Consider the following 21874-nt stretch of genomic DNA (forward strand, 5'->3'; position numbering starts at 1 on the left):
CCATAGTGGCTGTACCAACTTAACATTCCCACCAACAGTGTAGGAGGGTTCCCTTTGCTCTACACCCCCTCCAGCATTTGTTATTTGTAGACTTTTTTTTTTTTAAATTAATTAATTAATTAATTTATTTTTACTTTTGGCTGTGTTGGGTCTTCGTTTCTGTGCGAGGGCTTTCTCTAGTTGCAGCAAGTGGGGGCCACTCTTCATCGCGGTACACGGGCCTCTCACTATCGCGGCCTCTCTTGTTGCGGAGCACAGGCTCCAGACGCGCAGGCTCAGTAGTTGTGGCTCACGGGCTTAGTTGCTCCGCGGCATATGGGATCTTCCCAGAGCAGGGCTCGAACCCGTGTCCCCTGCATTGGCAGGCAGATTCTCAACCACTGCACCACCAGGGAAGCCCCTGTAGACTTTTTAATGATGGCCATTCTGACTGGTGGGATGTGGTACCTTGTAGTTTTGATTTGCGTTTCTCTAATAATTAGTGATGTTGAGCATCTTTTCCTGTGCCTACTGGCCATCTGTATGTCTTCTTTGGAGAAATGTTTATTAAGGTCTTCTGGCCATTTTTCGGTTGGGTTGTTTGCTTTTTGGTGTTGAGTTGTATGAGCTATTTGTATATTTTGTAGATTAAGCCCTTGTCTGTCGCGTCATTTGCAAATATTTTCTCCCATTCCGTTGGTTGTCTTTTCATTTTTTTTTATGGTTTCCTTTGCTGTGAAAAAGCTTGTAAGTTTGATTAGGTCCCATTTGTTTATTTTTGTTTTTATTTCTATTGCCTTGGGAGACTGACATAAGAAAACATTTGTATGATTTATGTCAGAGAATGTTTTGCCTATGCTCTCTTCTAGGAGTTTTATGGTGTCATGTCTTATGTTTAAGTCTTTAAGCCATTTTGAGTTTATTTTTGTGCATGGTGTGAAGGTGTGTTCTAACTTCATTGATTTACATGCAGCTGTCCAACTTTCTCAGCACCACTTGTAAAGAGACTGTCTTTTTTCCATTTTATATCCTTGCCTCCTTTGTTGAAGGTTAATTGACTGTAGGTGTGTGGGTTTATTTTTGGGCTCTCTGTTCTGTTCCATTGATCCGTATGCCTATTTTTGTACCAATGCCACAATGTTTGGTTTTTTTTTTTTTTTTTAAGGTCTCAGCTCAAGTTTAATAAAACTACAAAAGACCAAAAGTGATACCCTACTACTATACACATCAGTTTGCTTGCCCCATAATACAGCTCAGGCCATTCCCTCCAGAGGAAGAAAGGCTGGCTTCCCCAACCCCTGCAGGAAAGGCCTGTCCTGTCCCGCACCACATCTTGGCTGAGTGTAAGGTCTTGTGTTTTAAGCATGACAATAGTACAGAAGAGGTTTTGCTCTCATGGCCACCTACTGCAGCCTGGCCCTAAAATGGCCCAGCGCTCACTTCTGCTTAGAGAAATATTCTTGGCTCTTCTGGACATCAGGCTTGATGGTATCACTGCCAGGCTTCCAGCCAGCTGGGTACACTTCCCCATGTTTGTCAGTAAACTGGAGGGCCTGAACTAGTCTCAGGGTCTCATCCACAGAACGGCCAACAGGAAGGTCATTTATGGTGATCTGTCGAAGGATACCTTTATCATCAATAATAAAAAGGCCCCTGAATGAGATGCCTTTATCAGCCATTAAGACCCCATAGTCCGGGCTTCCCTGGTGGTGCAGTGGTTAAGAATCTGCCTGCCAAAGCAAGGGACACGGGTTTGAGCCCTGGTCCGGGAAGATCCCACATGCCGCGGAGCAACTAAGCCCGTGTGCCACAACTACTGAGCCTGAGCTCTAGACCCCACATGCCACAACCACTGAGCCCACGTGCCACAACTGCTGAAGCCTGCGTGCCTGGAGCCCGTGCTCTGCAACAAGAGAAGCCACAACAATGAGAAGCCCACGCACCGCAACGAAGAGTAGCCCCCGTTCACCGTAACTAGATAAAGCCCGCGCACAGCAATGAAGACCCAACACAGCCATAAACAAATAAATAAATAAATTTATTAAAAACAAAAAAAGACCCCATAGTTCTGAGCAATGGTGCGCTTGGGGTCTGATATCAAGGGAATTTTCATGGGTCCCAGTCCTCCTTGTTTCTTGGGTGTGTTGATCCATGCCAGGTGACAGAAGTGAGAATCCACAGAAGCACCAATCACTTGGAAGTTGAGTTTCTTAAATTCTTCTGCCCTATCACTGAAAGCAATGATCTCTGTGGGGCACACAAAGGTGAAGTCAAGAGGGTAAAAGAAGAACACAACATATTTTCCTTTGTAGTCAGATAGGCTGATATCTTTGAACTGACCATCTGGCATTACAGCAGTTGCTTTGAACTGGGGGGCACGGTGCCCAATTTTGGCATTTCCTGAAGACATATTGCTATCAGCATTTCTCACAGACAAACCACCGAGGACAGTCAGGAAGGAGACACACCACTGTTTTGATTTCTGTAGCTTTGTAGTATTGTCTGAAGTCTGGGAGATTTATGCCTCCTGCTTTGTTTGTTTTTTCTCAGACTTGCTCTAGCACTTCTGGGTCTTTTATGGTTCCATATAAATTTTTGAATTATTTGTTCTAGTTCTGTGAAAAATGTCATGAGTAATTTGATAGGGATTGCATTAAATCTGTAGATTGATTTGAGTAGTATTGCCATTTTAACAATATTAATTCTTCCAATCCAAGAGCATGGGATATCTTTCCATTTCTTTGAATCCTCTTTTATTTCCTTTATTAACGTTTTATAATTCTCAGTGTATAAGTCTTTCACTTCCTTGGTCAGGTTTATTCCTAGGTATTTAAAAAAATTTTTTTGGTGTGATTTTAAAAGGTATTGTTTTTACATTCCCTTTCTGATATTTCATTGTTAGTGTAAAGGATGCAACCTATTTCTGAATGTTAATCTTGTATCCTACTACTTTGCTGAATTCATTTATTAGATCTAGTAGCTTTTGTGTGGAGTCCTTAGGGTTTTCTATACGTAGTATCATGTCATCTGCATATAGTGACAATTTTACCTCTTCCCTTCCAGTTTGGATACCTTTTATTTCTTTTTCTTGTCTGATTGCTGAGGCTAGGACTTCCAATACTATGTTGAAGAGAAGTGGTGAGAGTGGGCATCCTTGTCTTGTTCCAGATTTTAGTGGGGTGCCTTTTCATTCTTACTCTAGACTTGGCCATGAACTTGCTTTGGCCAGTGTAACATCTGCAAACATGCTGCAGGTAGAAACTTGAGGAGCCTACACAGTGGGCTGGTCCTCTCTTGCTGCTCCTGGAACCCTGCCTCCTTGTGAAGAAGCATAGGCCAGCCTCCTGGATGATGAGAGTCCTATGGCCTAGTTACATCTGCTGCCTGGTTGACATTCAGCCAACTGCCAGACATGTAGGTGAGGCATTTTAGATCATCAGCCACCAGCCGACCACAATCTGAGCACAGACACACGAGTGAGCCCAGGAGAGGTTGGCTGATACTGCCCAAAGCACCAGAACTGCCCACTGACCCACAGAATTGTGAGCTAAATAAATGTGGGTTTATTTTTTAATTAAAAAAATTTATTTATTTTATTTATTTTTGGCTGCACTGGGTCTTCATTGCTGCGCGTGGGCTTTCTCTAGTTGCGGTGAGCGGGGGCTACTCTTCGTTGTGGTGTGTGGGCTTCCCATTGCGGTGACTTGTTGTGGAGCATGGGCTCTAGGCACGCAGGCTTCAGTAGTTGTGGCATGTGGGCTCAGTAGTTGTGGCTCATGGGCTCTAGAGTGCAAGCTTGGTAGCTGTGGCACATGGGCTTTGTTTCTCTGTGGCATGTGGGATCTTCCCAGACCAGGGCTTGAACCCATGTTCCCTGCATTGGCAGGCAGATTCTTAACCACTGTGCCACCAGGGAAGCCCCACGTGTGTTGTTTTAAACCACTAAATTTGGAGTGTTTTGTTATGCAGCAAGAGCTAACCGATACAAGACATTATGTTTTAGTTACTATTGCTTATAACAAACCACCTCAAACTTAAATGCTTAAAACAACCATTTTTTCTTGCTAATGGATGTGAATTAGGGATTTGGACAGGGCATGGCAGGAATGGCAGGTCTCTGCTGTCTGATGTCTGGAGCCTCAACTGGAAAGACTCAAGGGCTAATGATCTGGATTATTAAAAGACGGGGGCTGGAATCATCTGGAGTTGTCTTCACTCACTTCTGATAGTTGATATCGTCTGTTAGCTGGCATCTCAGCAGGGGCTGTCCATTGGAGCAGCCACGTGTGGCCTCCCCACATGGCCTGAGCTTCCCCACAGCATGGTGGCTTCCAGGTAGCTGGGCTTTAATGGAGGCCCAGGGTTCCGATGGGGAGTATACCAGCTAACAAGGGGGAAGGGAACTGCCTTGTATGACCTTGCCTCAGAATTTACTCAGCATCACTTCTGCTACCTTCTATGGGTCACAGGTCAGTCACAAGCTCTCTGCTCCCCCCAGATTCTAGAGAAGGGAATTAGACTCCACCTTGACGGGGGAGTGGCAAGTTTTAGAGGAGCATATGGAGCAGGAAACGCATTGTGGTCACTTTGGGATAATATACTCTGCCACCCATCATCTCACTCAATTCTTATGACAACACAGTGAGGTAGGTACTATCATTATCCCCCTTTTTCAGGTGAAAAAAACCAAGGCTCAGATGGTTGGTGATGTTCTCAAGGGCCCGTGGTCAGGAATGTTGGAGCTGAGTCTAACCACTGCCCTCTACTGCCTTTCCTGGGCTGTCTTTTGGGACTGGATCTAGTGTCTCAGTCGACTTTTCACTCCTCTCTCTCAGCTTTGTGTTTTTGTCTCCACTTGAATGGGTACATCTAACAAGGAGCTGCTTCTCAATGTCCCTCTCAACCTTGCTGGGGGTCCTCACCATTTCCTTAATGACTGTTTAGAGGCCAGGGGTCTGTTATTGTGGGGGGAGGTGGGTAGGGACACAAATAATGTGCTTGACTGATCACCACCCGTCCTCCTTCTACAAAAACAGATGAAGTTTGAAGGTACCTAGTAGGCAACTTGAATTTAAATCCTAACAGGATGGAAATAGGGGTCGTATCTCTGGTCTTTAAAAGATTAATGTTTGTGTTACAAAAATTATTACCACGTGAGTATTTGCAGTCCTGTTTTCTACTCTGACCCCCTCCCAGCCCACTAAAAATTCCAGCTTTGCCCACTGACATTTCCCTCCTCCATTCTTAGGGAAAAAAATGGGAGGATCCATATTGATCGCAGTGTTCTGTGAAGTTTTTAAAATAACTTTTATTGACATATAAAATACATGTATGATATGTGTTGATGGCCACAATGTCCATTAGCAGGAGGATGGAATAAGGCTGTCAGATAAAAGACAGAATACTCTGTTAAATTTGAACCTTGGATAAACAACAAATACTTTTTGCTGTGAGCATTTTTTTTTTTACAGCATTCCAAGTACTTTAATTTGTGACAGAGCCAAAACAAATAAAAGAATGATAAAAACATTCTTTTAATTGTAAAGAGTGCTCATATTTGAGTTTGGTTTTTTTCCCCTGCAGGTATTGTGAACACCGATAATTTCTGAAACACAAATCTTGATCTGGATACTTGCAACAAACTTTTATAATCTCTGCCTGAATAAGAAGTGAATAAGAAACGTACTTATAAAGTATGTTGACTATACAATGTGATATGAGCATGTCTCACAGTGTACAGTTTGATGAATCATCACAGAGTGGAACATCTGTTTCTTGTGTTTCAGATCAAGAAGCAGAACATTCAGGCTCCCCAAATGTCTCTTGTGCCCTCATCCAGGAGCTACCAATTCCCCCACTATCCTGACTTCTAACAGCAGGGGTGAGTTTGCCTGTTTTTGGATACCATGTAAATAGAAATACCCAGTTTGGATTCTCTTAGGCTTTTGTTCATCATTATGTCTGTGACATCATCCATACACAGCAGTAGAGCATTTTGGGTAATATTACTGTGTAGGGCATACTTATGCTAAAATATTATTTGTTGTTTATCTGAAATTCAAATTTTACTGGGTGTCCTGTATTTTATTGGCCAACCTTATTCCATTCTCCCGTTAACGGACATTTTGTAGTTTTCCGTTTGGGGCTACTATGAATAGAGCTGCTACGAATATTCTAGTACCTGACTTTTGGTGAACATATGGACTCATTTCTTTTGGGTATTTACCTAGGAGCGGAATTTCTGGGTCATAGGGAATGCATATGCTCAGCTTGGTGTATACTGCCAAGAGGCGTTCCAAATGGTACCCACTTACACTCCAGCCAGCAGCGTGCGAAAGTTCCAGTTGCTCTGCATCCTCGCCAATACTTGGCATTTTCTGTCTTTTTCATTGTAGTCACTCTAGTGGGTGTGTTCGTTTTTAATTTCACCGTGGTTTTAATTTGCACATCCCTGAGGACTCCTAAAGCTGGGCCCCTTCTCGCCTGCCTAGTGGCCATTTGGGCCTCCTCCGTTGTGGGCATTTATTTATTTATTTATTTTTATTTTTTTATTTTTTTGGCCACACTGCATGGCTTGTGGGATCTTAGTTCCCCGACCAGGGATTGAACCCACGCCCTAGGCAGTGAAAGCTCGGAGTCCTAACCACTGGACCGCCAGGAAATTCCCTCCGTGGGCATTTCTTGTATCACTGGGATACAAGTTATGTGTCAGATATATGTCAACTATCTTTTCTTGGGGAGTTTTAGGGAACAGTGAGAGAGGATTTCTGGCTAGCTGTGGGTCTTGTGGGTGACATAGAAGAATGGGGTGGAAGGAGGAGTTTGATAAGAATTGCTCTAGATAGTGAGCTGGATCTCCTCTAAAGGGCTTTGAGAAGCGCACGTGAAGACCACACTGTGCTTCTTTGAATGCTTACTCATTCTGAGACTGAGCAACCCTTAAGTATATTCAGATCTTGACATGAGGGTGCAGCTAAATTTCCATTGTATTGAGTTTATAACATGTCTTGGGAAATTTAACCTGGATGGTTAGAAGCACGTCTAAGAAATTTGTATATGTCCCAGGGTAGACTCTATTGACGGGAGAGGTCATCCCTAAGAGAATGGAGATCCTTATTTTTCATAGAAGGATAAAACGCCACCCCCACCCCCCCCGAACACACACTTGATAAGAATAAAATGTGTAGTATTTGAACACTAGTGGCATCTAAAAGGTCCACTTAATTCATAAATCAAGGCTGCACAGCACATGATATTTATGGCAACTCTTGCTGGATGAAATATTAAAATTTGTAAGAATTGTAAATGCTGTCACACAAAATGCTACAGTCACCGGGCATAATTGATGACTTCCTCTTGGATCTATTGAATAAATTAATTTCATTGCTATACAGATGATATTAATATGCTTTTATAATTAATTTAGTTCTGAGAACTGCTTTGGGTGCCAAGATTTCACTGGGGGGAGAAAATGGCTCAAGGTAAAAGGCGACACATGAAGAATAATTTGGAAATCAAATAGAGAATAACACTCTAATAGGAGATAGCAGGCTTGGGGGGATCTTGTCGTAAAGGGAACACACCAGGCAATTGAGGCGGATATTAAGCCAGAATTGTGTATTTCTGAAGTGGCCTCATTTTCCTGGGGATTCATCGTGTCTCGAAGTGGTGGTTTAAGAATGGGGTAAGTGGAAAGCCTCCCTCTTCAGTGGGGTTTGTCGGGCGCTCTTGAGACTGAAGCCTTCAGCCTACAGAGCTGGTCTCAGAGCAGCGTTCTGAGGGCGTCCAGGGAGGGGCATCAAATTATCAAGGATGTCGATTACTCAGAAAGCAGGATCCCTCCCAGCGGGTTCTTTACAACTAAACAACCAAAAAAACCCAACCATTTACAGAGCCCTTTCTTCTTGCCAGGCATGGTGCTAAGTTCTTTGCATCTATTTTGTCAACAGGATTGTTTCTTTCCTCCTTGAAAAAATAACCTTCGACTTATTACAAAATAATGCATGTTTGGGGGTTATTCTTTAGAAAACATAGTTGAACAAATTCAGTCATGCTTTCACCCCTGGGGTGCGCCATTCCCAGGGCTCCGTTTGGGGTGGTGGTTGGAAGCTGCAGCCCGTAAAGTGGTGGATGTTGGACCATGGACTGTTTTCCCAATACTTTCCCCTTTCCTTAAAAGGATCCCCCCAAACGTGGAGAAGTGCTTTGCTTGGAGAGAATCTTTTATATTTCCCCCTCACCCAAGTGCTTGGGTAAAGTATAAGACTTAGACATGGCCTGATTTAAAGAGTCATATTTCATGAAAAAAATCTCCTAAAGCATGGTCAGTTCAGATGCAATTGTGGGAAAGAGAAATGATCTTTCTCTAATTTTTTTTAAAAAAATAATTAATTAATTAATTTTTCGGTTGCGTTGGGTCTTCGTTGCTGCGCGCGGGCTTTCTCTAGTTGCGGCGAGCGGGGGCTACTCTTCGTTGCGGTGCAGGAGCTTCTCATTGCGGTTGGTGGCTTCTCTTGTTGCGGAGCACAGGCTTCTAGGCACGTGGGCTTCAGTAGTTGTGGCACGCAGGCTCAGTAGTTGTGGCTCGCAGGCTCTAGAGTGCAGGCTCGGTAGTTGTGGCACATGGGCTTAGTTGCTCCACGGCATGTGGGATCTTCCCGGACCAGGGCTCGAACCTGTGGCCCCTGCATTGGCAGGCGGATCCTTAACCACTGTGCCACCAGGGAAGTCCGATCTTTCTCTAATTTTGAGAAGCACAAGTTTAGGGCTCTGAACACACACAGCGAATTCCTTAGGAGCTGATGTTAAACAACTGGAAAGATTAATTGGAAAAAAGGATCCCCAAACACAATTTCCCCTGATTTAATGTTTCATCAATGCAGTCAACCCTGACTGAGCCCCAGCCACATGCCAGGGCTGGGAGGGTGCTGGTGGGGCTGCGTGGGGTGTGTGTGTGTGTGTCTGTTAGAGAGAGCACATGTGGATGCATGTGTAGAGAGAGCACATGTGGATGCATGTGTAGTGATGTGTGAGTGTGCATTGTGGATGTGTGTGCAAGTATATGTGACTTGTGTATTGTGCGTCCATGCTTGTGGGCTATGGTGTATGTGTGTGGACACGTGTGTATGTGTACGAGATTGTAACTGTATATGAGTGTGTGTGTATGCATGTGTGTGTGGGTTGTGTCTATGTGACTGTGCTTGGCATGTGTGTGTATGTGTGTGTGGTGTGTGTGTATGTGGGGTGTCTGTGTGTGTGTGTGTGTGCGTGTGATGGGAGAGGGGGCATGCAGAGATGAAGAGGACGCTGAGTCATGCTCCCAGGAGCTTTGCCAGGAGAGACTAGGAGACCTGCGCTCAGCACCCTGTTCCTTGTTATCCAAAGCACCCCCCAACCTCCCTCCCCACCTTCCCCTCCTCTACTGCCCTAAACGCCGGCCACCCTGGATTGCTTGGGGTTCCCACACCCCCAGCCGTGGCGTCTTTGCCCGGAGCACCTTACTCTCGGTTTCCTATCTGTCAGCCCGCCCGCCTGTGAGGGGACAGTCCTCAGTCACCTCAGGCCCTGTGTTTCCTACCCTGTCGCTTTACAACGACTTTGAAATGGTTCCACCCGGGAGGCAGCGGGGTTGCTGTGAGCGTGGGCGGCTGTGTGAACATCGTGAAGGAGAAGCAGGTTGTCTGTCGTCGTCTGTGATGAGGGTGATGTGTGTCCTGAAATGGTTAAACGAACACCAGAGGCTGAGCTAGTGGAGGGAGGACTCATCTAGAGAACAAATGAAGACTATTGGCTGAGTCGGGGCCCAGAGTACAGGAGGATGCGTGCGGAAACCCCACGGGGAGGGGGAGCCGCCCACGTGGAGGTGGTTTGCACAGCTGGAGGCCTTGGTGAGGCTCCCGGTTATGACGTCACACACGAGACGACGGAGGGAGAAGAGCCCCGAGCTCACCGCCTGGAGCTGAGCCAGCCTCCCGCACGGCTTCCAGCTCGGAATCTGCTGGGGAGCCGCCCGGCTGTCCTCATCCGAGGAGCCCAGCGGGCTGGGCGGACACGCCTGTTGCCGGTGGGCCTCCATCGTTTAGTCATGCTGGGCAGCCAGAGAGGCTGACGTGTTTTCTAGCCTTCCTACCGTCTCCTTAGAGATGAGGGCGGATAGACTGCCTTTCCGAAGCCAGCGTTTCCACTCTCCATCTAGGTCCCTCGGGTGGATTTGGAGAGAGAAGCTTACGGACTGTGGAAGGCCGCCTCCAAGATGGCTGCCTCCTGAGACCCTGCTCTCGTGAACCCTGTCTTCCTCTGGACTCACTGATTCTCTTCCAACAATAGAATATGGCAGACAAGATGGGATGTGACTTCTGAGATCAAATTATAAAAGACGGCAGCTTCTATCTTGGTGTCTTGAGTCTCTCTTCTCTCTCTCTCTTCCCAATCTTGAATCACAAGCTTGCACACTGTGGGGACCCTCAGGCGGAGAGGCCCTGCCATGGGCTGAAATCTATTCCTTCAAAATTTATGTGTTGACGTCCTAACCCTCAGGACCTCAGAACATGACTGTATTTGGAGATAGAGTCTTTAAAGAGGTAATTAGGTTAAAATGAAGCCTTTAGGATGGGCCCTGATCCAATATGACTGATCCAGTATCCTTATAAGAAGAGTATAGGATGCAGACCTAAAAACACAGAGGGAGGACTGTGTGAGGGCACAGGGAGAAGACAGCCGACTACAAGTCAAGGAGAGAGGCCTGAGGAGAAACAATCCTGCGGGCACCTCAATCCCAGACTTCCTGCCTCCAGAACTGTTGTATAAGCTGCCAGTCTGTGGTACTTGTTATAGCAGCCCGTGCTGACTAATACAGGCCCACAACTGCACCACAAGCCTGCAGGCACGTCTTCTGAAGCCTGCTGACAGCCACACAAGTGGGCTTGGAAGCGGATTTCCCAGCCTTCCCAGGTCAAGCCTTGAGATCTAACTGTAGGCCTGGCTGACAGCTTTACTGCTGCCTCACCAGGGACCCTGACCCAGAAGCGTCCAGTTGAACCACATCTAGATTCTTGAGCCACATGGTATCCTCTCTCTACTGTGAGACAATAACCCTTGGCTGTTTCATGCGGTTAAGCTTTGGGGTAATGTGTTACACAGCAACAGAGAACTAGTATGCCTCCTCATCCTTCTTGGCTAGAGTGACCATATATTTTATTGATCACACCAAGTCAAGGCTTTTGAGGGGGAAAGGAGATTCTAAAATGATTAAAGGGACTTCCCTGGTGGCACAGTGGTTAAGAATCTGCCTGCCAATGCAGGGGACACGGGTTCGATCCCTGGTCTGGGAAGATCCCACATGCCATGGAGCAACTAAGCCTGTGCGCCACAACTACTGAGCCTGTGCTCTAGAGCCCGTGAGCCACAACTACTGAGCCTGCGTGCTGCAACTACTGAAGCCCACACACCTAGAGCCCATGCTCCACAACAGGAGAAGCCACCGCAATGAGAAGCCTGAGCACTGCAATGAAGAGTAGCCCCTGCTCGCCACAACTAGAGAAAGCCCGCGCACAGCAACGAAGACCCAACGCAGCCAAAAATAAATAAGTAAATAAATAAAATTAAAAACCAAAACAAAACAGTTCTTTATATTGATTATCTGAATATAAATAACAAAAAAAGCAGAATAGTGTACTTTAATCAGTTTCTTAAGGCGTGTCTGTCTCTAACATAATGTCAATGGTATTCAATTTTTTTCCTGATATGGCCTCATCACTTTAATTTTTTTTTTCCACAAAATTTCCCATAAATATTCTTCAAAGAGATATTTTGTGGTTAGTAAATTTGAAATTATTGACACCTTTAATCTACTCTTTGTTATAGACTATAATATTCTTAATTGGGAAAATATTCTCTCTATAGGTGTTAGGGTACCTAGTGGGCTTGGGAAAAATGAAGGATGTTCTCAATGCTACTTTTTGGCATTAAAATGTGAAAATCTTTCCGCCTAACTATTTTACCAGGTACTGTCTTTTTTTTTTTTTTTTTGATCTCAGATGTTTTAATAGGGGCTCTTATGCACTATGTACAGGATTCTCTGCCGTAGGTGGCCTGGTCGCTAGTGACCTGAATGACACCAAAAACCAAGGGCAGCTCAGGGGCCACTAAACAGGGACTGTCTTGGCTGGCTTCACATCTTCAATCTCAGAAGACAGCCAGCGGTGAGTGCGGTGACGCCGCAGCACCTCGATGGCCTTGAGCTCCAGGGGCGTGGCCTGAATACCCAGGCCTTCCAAGCTAGGCAGGTGAGGCAGGGTCATGTCTGTGATGTGAACTCGCTCCACTTTATCCCTCGTGGTCCAGGGCTCAAACGGACTCATTTCAAAGAGTCGACCTAGCCATCGATATGCAAAATGTGGCAAAGGGTATGCCAGGAAGGGTCTGTGAGCCATGGCAAAGATGTACTGCACCAGGTCAAAGAGGACGTACCAACTGGGCCCAACAAAAGCAAAAGTTTTCCCTCTGGCATCTGGATCCTTAACTGCATTAACAATTCCTTTGGTGACATCCACAATATATATTGGTTGTTTCACTGTCTTCTTGCCCAAGGAAATAAGAGGGACAACACCAAACCATTGAATTCTTGCAAAATAATTGAGGAATCTGTTCTCTCTTCCAAAGATGTCCGATGGCTTTATGATGGTAGCTTCTGGAAATGTGTCTCTCACTTCTTTCTCTCCAGCAGCCTTATTTCTCAGATATTTAGAAGGGCTTTTAATATCGGCATTCAGATGTGAAACGTGAATAAAATTTTCAACTCCAACTTGCTTGGACACTTGAGCGATTGCTTGGGGAATCTTTACAAAAACATCCTAAAAATCAAAGTTTTTGGTTTCCCATTCTCGCCCAACGAGATTGATGACCACGTTGCTGTGCTCTACAGTGCTTAGGATGGAGTCCTTGTCTCTCCCTTTCCATTCCAGAAGGATAATCTGGCCCAGGTCACCCATGGGGCGAAGGTGCATGGTATCATATGGCTCACCCTGGTAGGGGACGATCACTTGTGACCCCATGCGACGTGACATTGGCAGGACCCGGACACCTCGGGGGTGAACGGTGGCCGCCATCTTTTCCCACAATCCCCTGCCACCGGCGCTCGGCCGACTTCGGCTCCCAGGTACTGCCTTTTTGCCTCTTTCCAGAATAGTTTTCTTCAGCAAATATTTTTACAAGACAAAACTCATCAAATTGTCTTTATGATTCTTTTGAATGCTTCATTAAATTTAGATGCTGCAAGATGGTAGGCTTTTTCAATCTCCTGCCCGTCTGGGACAGAATGTCATTTCTTCTAATTAAAAATAGAAGCTCCATCAAAAGATTCTTCTTACAAGTCAAGATATTCTGAAGTACCCTTATAGAATTTCAATATTGAGCTCTCATTAATTAATGTATTCCCTTTCCCCCGTACTTTTTTAGGGATAAATTCCAATGTCTTTTTATTTGCAAGCTTTGTTTTCAATTAATGTAATTCTTTCAGAGCTTCAGAAACTAAAAATCCAAGTGTTAAATCATCAAGGTTTTCTAATTTTTTTGAACAACATGCATCCAAAATTTAGAGAACTCATTTACAAAAAAGTTCAGTATTGTTGTAGGGCACTGAGACTGACTTCAAAAGTTCGAAGTATTCTAAAATCTGATAGATGGCAGGTAGCAGAGACAAACCACATTAAGCCATGCTGAAGCATGTTTTTTCTTTTTCTTTTTTAAACTTCATCAGTGTTGTAACAAAATGTTGGCAACTACAGCTTTTACTTTATTGGTAGAATACCAGCTTATTTGGATCTAATATGAATTATATGTGTACCATCAACAATTCCAAGTAAATTTCTGCTTCATAGGTTTCTTAATTTAGTAAGGATTTTTTTTTTACCATGACAGTGTGCTCCACCAAAAACTGTATTTGTATTATCATTGCAAAAACAAGTACTATTTAGCTTAATGTCAATTGCACAATAGTATTCATAATAGTTTCAGATGATGCTCAATTAATAAAGAAAACTTCCAAAAGCTTTTTTCCGAGTCCATGACTTGGATGAAAAAAAAAGGAAACATTATTGGAGTTAGTTGATTTTTCTATTTGAGGAATCTTATGACACTGAAATAAAACTTGCATTATTTTAACTATTTGTATAGTTTTCCTAGTGAAGTTAACATGTGAACAGTGATAGCGCCACTTTTTGTACATGAATATGACAGTTTGGAATTGAAAATGAATAAAATTTGAGTCTCACATTTATTAGGATGTAGAAAATGGTAATAGCCTATCTCTCTTGAGGAAATACTAAGAAATGACCGAATAAAAAAGTACATATTTTTAAAAAGCTATTGAAGACCTGAGGATGCAAGGAAGTCTATATTCCAGGTTGAGAGCCAATCCTTTCTAGCTGAGCAAAGAATTGGTGGCTGATGTTATACCTGGGAAATATTATCTAGACAGTATATGGGTGGGTAGAGAAATGAATTTGCCATAGATAAAGATATTTTGCCGGAAAAAAATACAGTAAGCTAAACTTTTAATGATTGTAGTTTGGCATGCGTGATTGGAATTTTGAAGAGCCCCAAATGCAAAGCTAAGTCTATTCTGTTTTAGGATTTCCATTTTTAAAAATTCCGTGGATTACTTTTTTATTTGCTGGAGAATATTCTGAGAGAACGTTTTTCAAAAAAGAATATTTGGGATGTAAATTTTCTAAGTATTTTTATGTCTCAAAAGATTTATGTTGTCCCTACACTTATTAGTTTTTAAAAGAAGAGTTAGCATTATAAGTTTAGAATTTTATTTCTTTAATAAGGACTCTGGGGTGTCACTCTATTGTCTTCCAGTTTCCAGTGTTGCTGATGAGAAGTCACATGTCAAAGGTGATTATAATTCCTTTGCAGATAATCTGTTTTTCTTGTCTGGAAGCTTTTAGAATCTTCTTGTTCCTCCTGGAGTTCCAGTTTTCAGGAGAATGTGTCCGGGAGTGGGTCTTTTTTCATTCATTCTTCTTGGTACCTGGTGTGTTCTATTGACCTGAAGATGTGCATGTTCCTTCAGTGCTTGGGGATGTTATTCTATCATTTGTATAATTTATATATTTTCTTCCTTTTATTTTTTCCTAGAATTCTTAATAGGTTGATCTTTTTAGGTTGATCTCATGCGTCTCATATATTTTCTCTCATATTGTCCTCTGTCTTCTTGATACACATTCTGAGAGAGTTCCTGAACTTCAGGGTTTTTTGTTCTAGCAATGGCATTTCTAAGAACTTTTTTTTTTTTAACTTTTTATTTTATATTGGAGTAGAGTTAATTAACAATGTTGCGTTAGTTTCAGGTGTACAGCAAAGTGATCTGGTTATACATATACATGTATCTGTTCTTTTTCAAATTCTTTTCCCATTTAGGTTGTTATATAATATTGAGTAGAGTTCCCTGTGCTATACAGTAGGTCTTTGTTGGTTATCCATTTTAAATACAGCAGAGTGTACATGTCAATCCCAAACTCCCTAACGATCCCTTCCCCCAGCCTTCCCCCTGGTAACCATAAGTCTACGAACTCTTTCTTGATCTCTAACTGCTCCGTTTTAAGCACAACCTGTTCTCTTTTTAGGGCCACATTATCTTCTTGAATTTCTCTAAGGACATTCATCTTTTAGAAGTTCCTTCCGTTCTTTGAATCTGTTTTCTCACCCTGGTTCTTGCCTTCTGTGCTCTGGGTGTTCTCTGTGAAGGGAGAACCGGGGTGGTGAACGTCTGCAGGTCGTGAGGGTTTCTTTGCCTCTAGCGCAGAGTCATTCTGCTTGGATTTCTGCTTGGACAGTGGGCCCCATCAACCTGAAGATTTATATATTCCTTTAGCACTGGGGAATGTAATTCTAAGATTCATATAATTTATACATTTTCTCCATTTTATTATTATTTTTTCTAGAATTCCTAGTAAATCCTGACATTTCCCCCAGAGTCTTCTCCCCAGTGTGGGGGGGCTCCTGAGAGGTCCAGCATGTTGACTGGTTGGTTTTACATCGGTGTGAATAGGTTCGGAGTAGTCAGGCCATTGGGGCCCCAACAGGCCAAGCACTTACGCACATACCCTACCACCCTCTGTTGTAGGAAGGATGCACCATCATCAGACAGGGAGCTGGGGCTCAGAGCTGGGGGTGTAAAGCCTGAGCTGGAATTAGGACGCTTGTGATTCTGAAGCCCAGACTACGGCATCATGAGAGAGAAGGACATGAGGCTTGAGAGAGTCTGGGACAGAAGGATGGGCAAAACTTGTGGGTCAGAGGGAGAAGGAGGCATCAGATTGTCAGAGGGGCCAACATAGAAACAGAGACGTGTGTGTGTGTGTGTGTGTGTGTGTGTGTGTGCGCGCTGGGGGAGAGCTGGACAGGGCAGAGGGGAGAATGCCTCCCGGATGTGTGGAGGCTGAGGTGAGGCGTGGCTGGAGGCCACTTTCTAGCTGGAGGGTAGAAATGCAGGCCTGGGTACCAGCGTCACAGCCAGGGAGGCTGGGGACCCAGAGGACGACCAACCTCCCAAGAGAGGGTAGAGGGAGGAGCAAAGTCTGAGCTCCACCCGCTCTGGGGCTGGGAGAGAAGGAGGGAGAGCACAGGGGTGTGTAGTATCTGCTTCATCCACCCCTCCCTGTCTCCCTCCATCACACAGACTGAGTGGCTCTGCTGTCTCAGTCTGGCTGGGCACGGGGGGGGGGCACTGCAGGCGGGCAGGCTGGACTTCCTCACCCCGAGTTGCCCTTTTTTCCATAACCGTGGCCCACGAGACACCCTCTGTGTCTAAAGCGAGCGGCAGCCGCCTACCTTGGTGTCCCGCAGTAAAAGCTACGATGCCCCATCACACGGGTGAGCTCACGTGTTCCCGACACTTACTCCAAGCTGGACGTGGACTTAGGCGTTCCCCAGACGTGGGGGTGACCTCAGCTTGCTTAACCTCTCCAAGCCTCGATTTCCCCGTGTGTAAACCTGAGACAATAAGATTTTGGTCATTTAAACTTTTCTAAGCCTCAGGTGCATCCACGAGAAGCGGGGTCAGGACACTCCCTTTCCCGGGGGCTGGGAGGCTGTGCGGTGTCCGTGTGGTCATTGTAGCTCCCAGTTTACAGTTCAGGGAACGTGCACGAGGTTTGGTGGCTGCCCCCTGCGTCGTGGATGGATCCAGGCTCCGTGGCTGGGGGTGGAGGGCCTGGGACCTCTGGATGTCGGTCTCCTGTTGAGCTGGACGGATCCGTGGCACAGCTCAGACCCCCCGTGCTGTGCTATCTGAGCCCAGCACCTGTGCCCACGGGGCCTGTCTGCTTCCTGGAGAGAAGAGAGGAGAGTGTGAAATCGCCTTCCGAGGTGACAGTACATGACGATTCAGCCGACACAGGCAAAGGCTCTCCGCTGTGTCCTCACTGCTCAGCTGAGCTCTGATGTGAGGGGACCGGCTTGTTCAGGGGAAATGGGTGACCAAGGATGGAACAGCTGGGCAGAAGAGCTGTCACCAGACATCCATTGTCGGATGCTGGTTCCAAGGTCTGCAGGTGTGGGCGGCTGGTGGTCCCAGCACGTGCAGCGAAACCCACCTTCTGTTGGCAGAGGCTCTGAGAGCAAGCTGCTTTTGACCTCTGGGCACACGCAGCCAGGCTGCAGACAGCGATGTTTGGTTTACTGCCTGACAGCCACTGGGAGAAACGTGGTACGGCACCGAGCTCGCTGGGTGCTCAGACTCCGGAAGGAAATGGATTTTGTGTCATCCAAGCTCATCTAGAACCAAAATCAGCTCCCTGCTGTCCGCTCCCAGCCGGAGACAGCTGTTCCTGCAGCTCCGCCCAGATGCTGGCCGTGCTCAGGGTGCCCGCCTGCCTCTCTCCGGGGGGCTTGACATCCCCAGTGGGCTCGGGAGTCACCATTGACAACGCATTTCTACCACCTCCCTTGCGAATGGTCCTCTTCCACCCTCAGGCAGGCAAGCCCAAGCGCGTTCTGCCCATTTCACAGCAGAGGCAGGCTCAGAAGGGCCCGCGCTTGGTTTAATGCTCTTTTGCTGCCATCTCGAAATTTGAATACTATTATCTTTTCAAAAAATATTTATTTTTATTTATTTGGCTGGGTCTTAGTTGCGGCACGTGGGATCTTGTTTGCCGCATGTGGGATCTTTTTAGTTGCGGCATGCGGGATCTAGTTCCCTGACCAGGGATGGAACCTGGGTCCAATCCAGGGAGCTGGTGATTTCCCCTGAGCTCCTCCCAGACAGAGACTGGCCAAGCCCAAGGCCACATGCTGGGATCTGAGCCCGGTTTGCCTGGCTCCCAAATCTAAGCTTTTGAAAGACAGGAGACGTTGTACCAGCAGCAGGAGGAGGGCATTCTGGGTAACCTTGCCCTCTCAGACTTCTGCCAGCAGCCCAGCAGGCACCATCGCACCACTGCCATGGGGGCCAGTGCAGTTCTTCCGGTGCATCTGGGCCTGGGACCTGGAGAGGGGGCGACAAGGACTGGGGAGCCCTCCCCACAGCTTGAAGCCAGCCTCCCTTTTCCCATAACCTCGCATGAGACTCGCTCTCCCGGGCTCCCAGCCAGGCTGTGGCTCAGACTTAATGGGATCACCCGCAAGGAGAGGCAGAAGTGGCACAGCCCTGGTAACCTCGGCTTCCTTTTCTGGAGAAGGCGAGCTGGACTTGAGTGTCTCCTAGACCCCGTGCCCGGATGAGCGTCACAAAGCTGTTTCCCACAGGCTGGGCCAGGAGGCCAGGGTTCCAGGTTAATTCAGTGAGAAGCTGTTCAGAGTTTCACCCACATGCAGCCAGGCCCATCTGGGGTAGGGCTGTGGGGACCACATGCCAGCGGCAGCCCCTGACTCCTCAGGGCACTGGGGTGGGTGGGAGGGACACCCAAATGAGCCTGCTGGGAGGCGTCCGGGGGTTTCATCTCTCGGTGCCGAGCAGCCTTTGCTGGCAGCACGGGGGTGGGGTTCACCTCCCCAGTCACAACTTTCTGGAGCATCGATTTACCAGGTACATCAATCTACCAGACGGAAACCAATTTAAAACACCATTTTACTGAAACAAAGATATTATGAATTAAACATAGAGTCTGCATGAACTCTGAAGATCAAACAGAGATACCTCAGAAATTTCACATTTTCGGAGAGCTGCTCTGAGTTACTGCTCCCAGGAGCCCAGATGCAAGTTTACCCTCCTCCGCTGGGGCTCCCCCAGGGCCGGCGGGAGGGCCGGCAGTGATCACTAGCTCCCGCCAGCACTCTAGAGTTTGCACGGGCACGTTTATTTTCACTGCACATGGAGGGGTCCAGCATTAATTACCTTATCCGCGTCTCACAGGCAGAGGGAGGCGAAGCCATCAGAGTCACCGCGGCGGGCCACGCTCAGCCCACATGGAGCCCATGTCTTCGGACATGTGCTGCTAACTGTTCTTCCCGTGCTCCTTCTGGGTTGTGTGCTCTGAGATGCCACATGGCTGCCTGGAGGTCTGGGGAAGCTGGCCTTGGCTGCTTCAGGAAAGTCATGATTTGCTGAACAGCTGCACTGCCCCATGGTCCTGACTGCAGATAAAGGCTGATCTTGTCCACACAGTAGACTGGGAGAAGGTGGCCCTCTGGCCTTTGTTCAAGGACATTGCCACCTGGGTGCACACAGGTTGGTAGAGGATGCCACACTTTTATTTTTTTTTGGCCACACCACGTGGCTTGTGGGATCTTAGTTCCCCGACCAGGGATCAAACCCATGGCCCTGCAGTGGAAGCGCAGAGTCCTAACTACTGGACTGCCAGGGAAGTCCCGAGGATGCCACACTTTGCCGAAGAATGTTCTGTCTTCCTTTCTCTTACCTGTACCAGGACTCGTGTGTGCATTTGGGAAGGGGTCTTGTGTCCAGGCAGGGCTGGAGCTGGCCTGGTCTGCGTCACCCTGACTTAGACCTTGTCCTGGGCACATGTTCCCACCTGGCCCACAGGTTGCTTCTGGGGCATGGGAGGAGAAGGCGGGGCCTGGGATGGTTCCAGAGGGAGGCTGCATGCGAACTCTCACTCCCCCTGTAGGCTTGGTGCAATGAGATGTTTGGTTGCTGAGGTGGCCCAGGTTATAAGTGGGAAAAGGGCCTGTCATCCCACATGGGGACCTGAATTTGTCCTTCCCTCCAGCCTTGGTGGCGGCAGGTTATGCAAGGGCAGACGCAGGCCTGTGACATGCAACTCCCCTCTCTGTCTACCTCCTGTGAACCATGTTTTACCCCTGATTAGAAAACAGTTACATCAGAGTTCTGGTGGGGCCTGCGTTGGTGGGGGGAGTGCTTTTTGTAAGTCTCTGGGGTGCTGTCAGCACACAAACCATGACATACCCTTGCCGGGAAAAGACTCAGCTCCTTATTATTATAATAAATGGCAGTTATTAATAACCGTAGTACTAAAAAAGTGGAAATAATTCTGACAGCTAATACTGAGTGTTCAGCACAAGCCAGTGGCCATGATTTGTCCTTCATGGCACTAGCACATCTCAATGATCTTGTGATGAGTTCTGCTCTTGGGCCCATTTTACAGATGCAAAAACTGAGTCTTACCAAGGTAAGCGACTTGCTCCAAGTGGCACAGTGACTAAGAGGCAGCCTGGAATCTGAGGGCTCAACCTCTCTGCTGTCACCTGTCAAATCCCGATCCCTTTTTCCACACCAGGCCTGGTGTTCTGGCTCTGTAGACATGACTCCATCTTCATCTCATAGTGACCTTTGGGGCGGGTACTACATCGATGTTGTTGTATAGGCGGGGAAACTGGGGCTCAGAGAGGCTCAGTGATTTGCCCTAGTCACACAGCTAATAGGTGGTGGACCAGGCACTGGAACCCTGGATGTCTGATTGAGATCCCTTCCTCTTTACCACTGGGCTGCAGCTCCATGCTGGTGGGGGGCTTCGGGGAAGAATATTCTTACCATTAAGGGGCCAAATCAGCTGAGGTCACAAGACAGGGGAGCTGCACAGGCCACGGTTCCACCATCCACCCTCCACCAGCCATGGAGCAGAGGCCACGGCCCCCGTGAGGGCTGCTTAGGAAAGGCTGAGCCACCGCGTTGTGGGGGACAGTGCACGGAGCAGCGCGGGGCACCTGACCTGACTCCGTGCATGTCTGGGCTTTGAGCCTTTGGCTTCTTGTCAAGTCGAAAAGCCATGTCTGGGCTTCTCCCCAGGCCTCTAAAAAAGCTCAATAACCAATAATTTTTCCATAATTAAATTGTAACATTGTCATCCTTTCAACAAAAATGACGTATTTGCGTTTCCCCTGTTCATCTAGTAATTCATGGTACACCTAGAAAATAGAGAGACAGCCAGGAACGTTCAGGGCCCTTTTGCTTTGTGTGCAGAGTCATTGCTTCATTCATCAACTGTCCTTGCTTGGGGGCTGGGGTCCCAGGCCTGCCCTCAGGGAGGGGTGTAGAAGTGTTTTGGGCAGCTATAAAACTAGGACTGTATTGATTGATTGACTGATTAATTCATTCAATGAATATTTATTGAGGATCTATTATGTGCATGAAATTGATATTTAAAGTATTCATATTTTGCATTCATTTATTGGTTTTAAAATTGGAAAGTGCCTCGTGATGTGTTCTATAAAAACTCAACAGACTTGTGACCTTGTGCACTTCTAGGATAAAGATCATCTTATAAATTGAAAATTAGATTGAGGTTTTGAGCATGCCCCATGATGTCATGTTTTGAATGAGAGCTAGAACCTGCCCCCCGTGTGTCTCCACCCTGGTTACATGATCATCTGGGGAGGTTTCATAAAGGACCCATTGCGTTGTCTGGGCCCCACGCCTATAGATTCTGATTTGATAGCTTTGAGGTAGGGCCCTGGGGAAAAGGCATGCTTT

General features: G+C 46.6%; 2 protein-coding genes and 1 pseudogene across 2 annotated transcripts; 1 reads left to right on the forward strand and 2 right to left on the reverse strand.

Moving 5' to 3' along the window:
- The window catches only part of LOC103001539 (elongation factor 1-alpha 1-like), a 123120-nt pseudogene that overhangs the window by 58699 nt on the left and 42547 nt on the right, over nucleotides 1-21874 (forward strand).
- LOC103001267 (peroxiredoxin-1-like) lies at nucleotides 1146-2405 on the reverse strand. The gene is made up of 2 exons (XM_007173262.3): nucleotides 2039-2405; nucleotides 1146-1682 (listed from the first exon to the last, which is right to left on the reverse strand). Exons 1-2 carry the CDS (start codon nucleotides 2387-2389, stop codon nucleotides 1416-1418), a joined length of 618 nt encoding a protein of 205 aa, XP_007173324.1. The 5' UTR covers nucleotides 2390-2405; the 3' UTR covers nucleotides 1146-1415.
- On the reverse strand, nucleotides 12072-13085 carry LOC103010442 (NADH dehydrogenase [ubiquinone] 1 alpha subcomplex subunit 9, mitochondrial-like). The gene is given in 1 exon segment (XM_057531409.1): nucleotides 12072-13085. A coding segment is annotated over 1 exon segment (963 nt). The 3' UTR covers nucleotides 12072-12122.

The sequence above is a fragment of the Balaenoptera acutorostrata genome, chromosome 16 (genome assembly GCF_949987535.1).
Source record: "Balaenoptera acutorostrata chromosome 16, mBalAcu1.1, whole genome shotgun sequence".
NCBI classification, from domain to species: Eukaryota; Metazoa; Chordata; class Mammalia; order Artiodactyla; family Balaenopteridae; genus Balaenoptera; species Balaenoptera acutorostrata.

What these genes read in the sequence shown, in the direction of transcription:
- LOC103001267 (XM_007173262.3), bottom strand. Translation starts at nt 2,389, where the DNA reads ATGTCTTCAGGAAATGCCAAAATTGGGCACCGTGCCCCCCAGTTCAAA. An exon ending in CCATTGCTCAGAACTATGGG is followed by an intron (nt 1,683 to 2,038) that starts GTCTTTTTTTGT and finishes CTGCACCACCAG; the next exon opens with GGAAGCCCGGACTATGGGGT.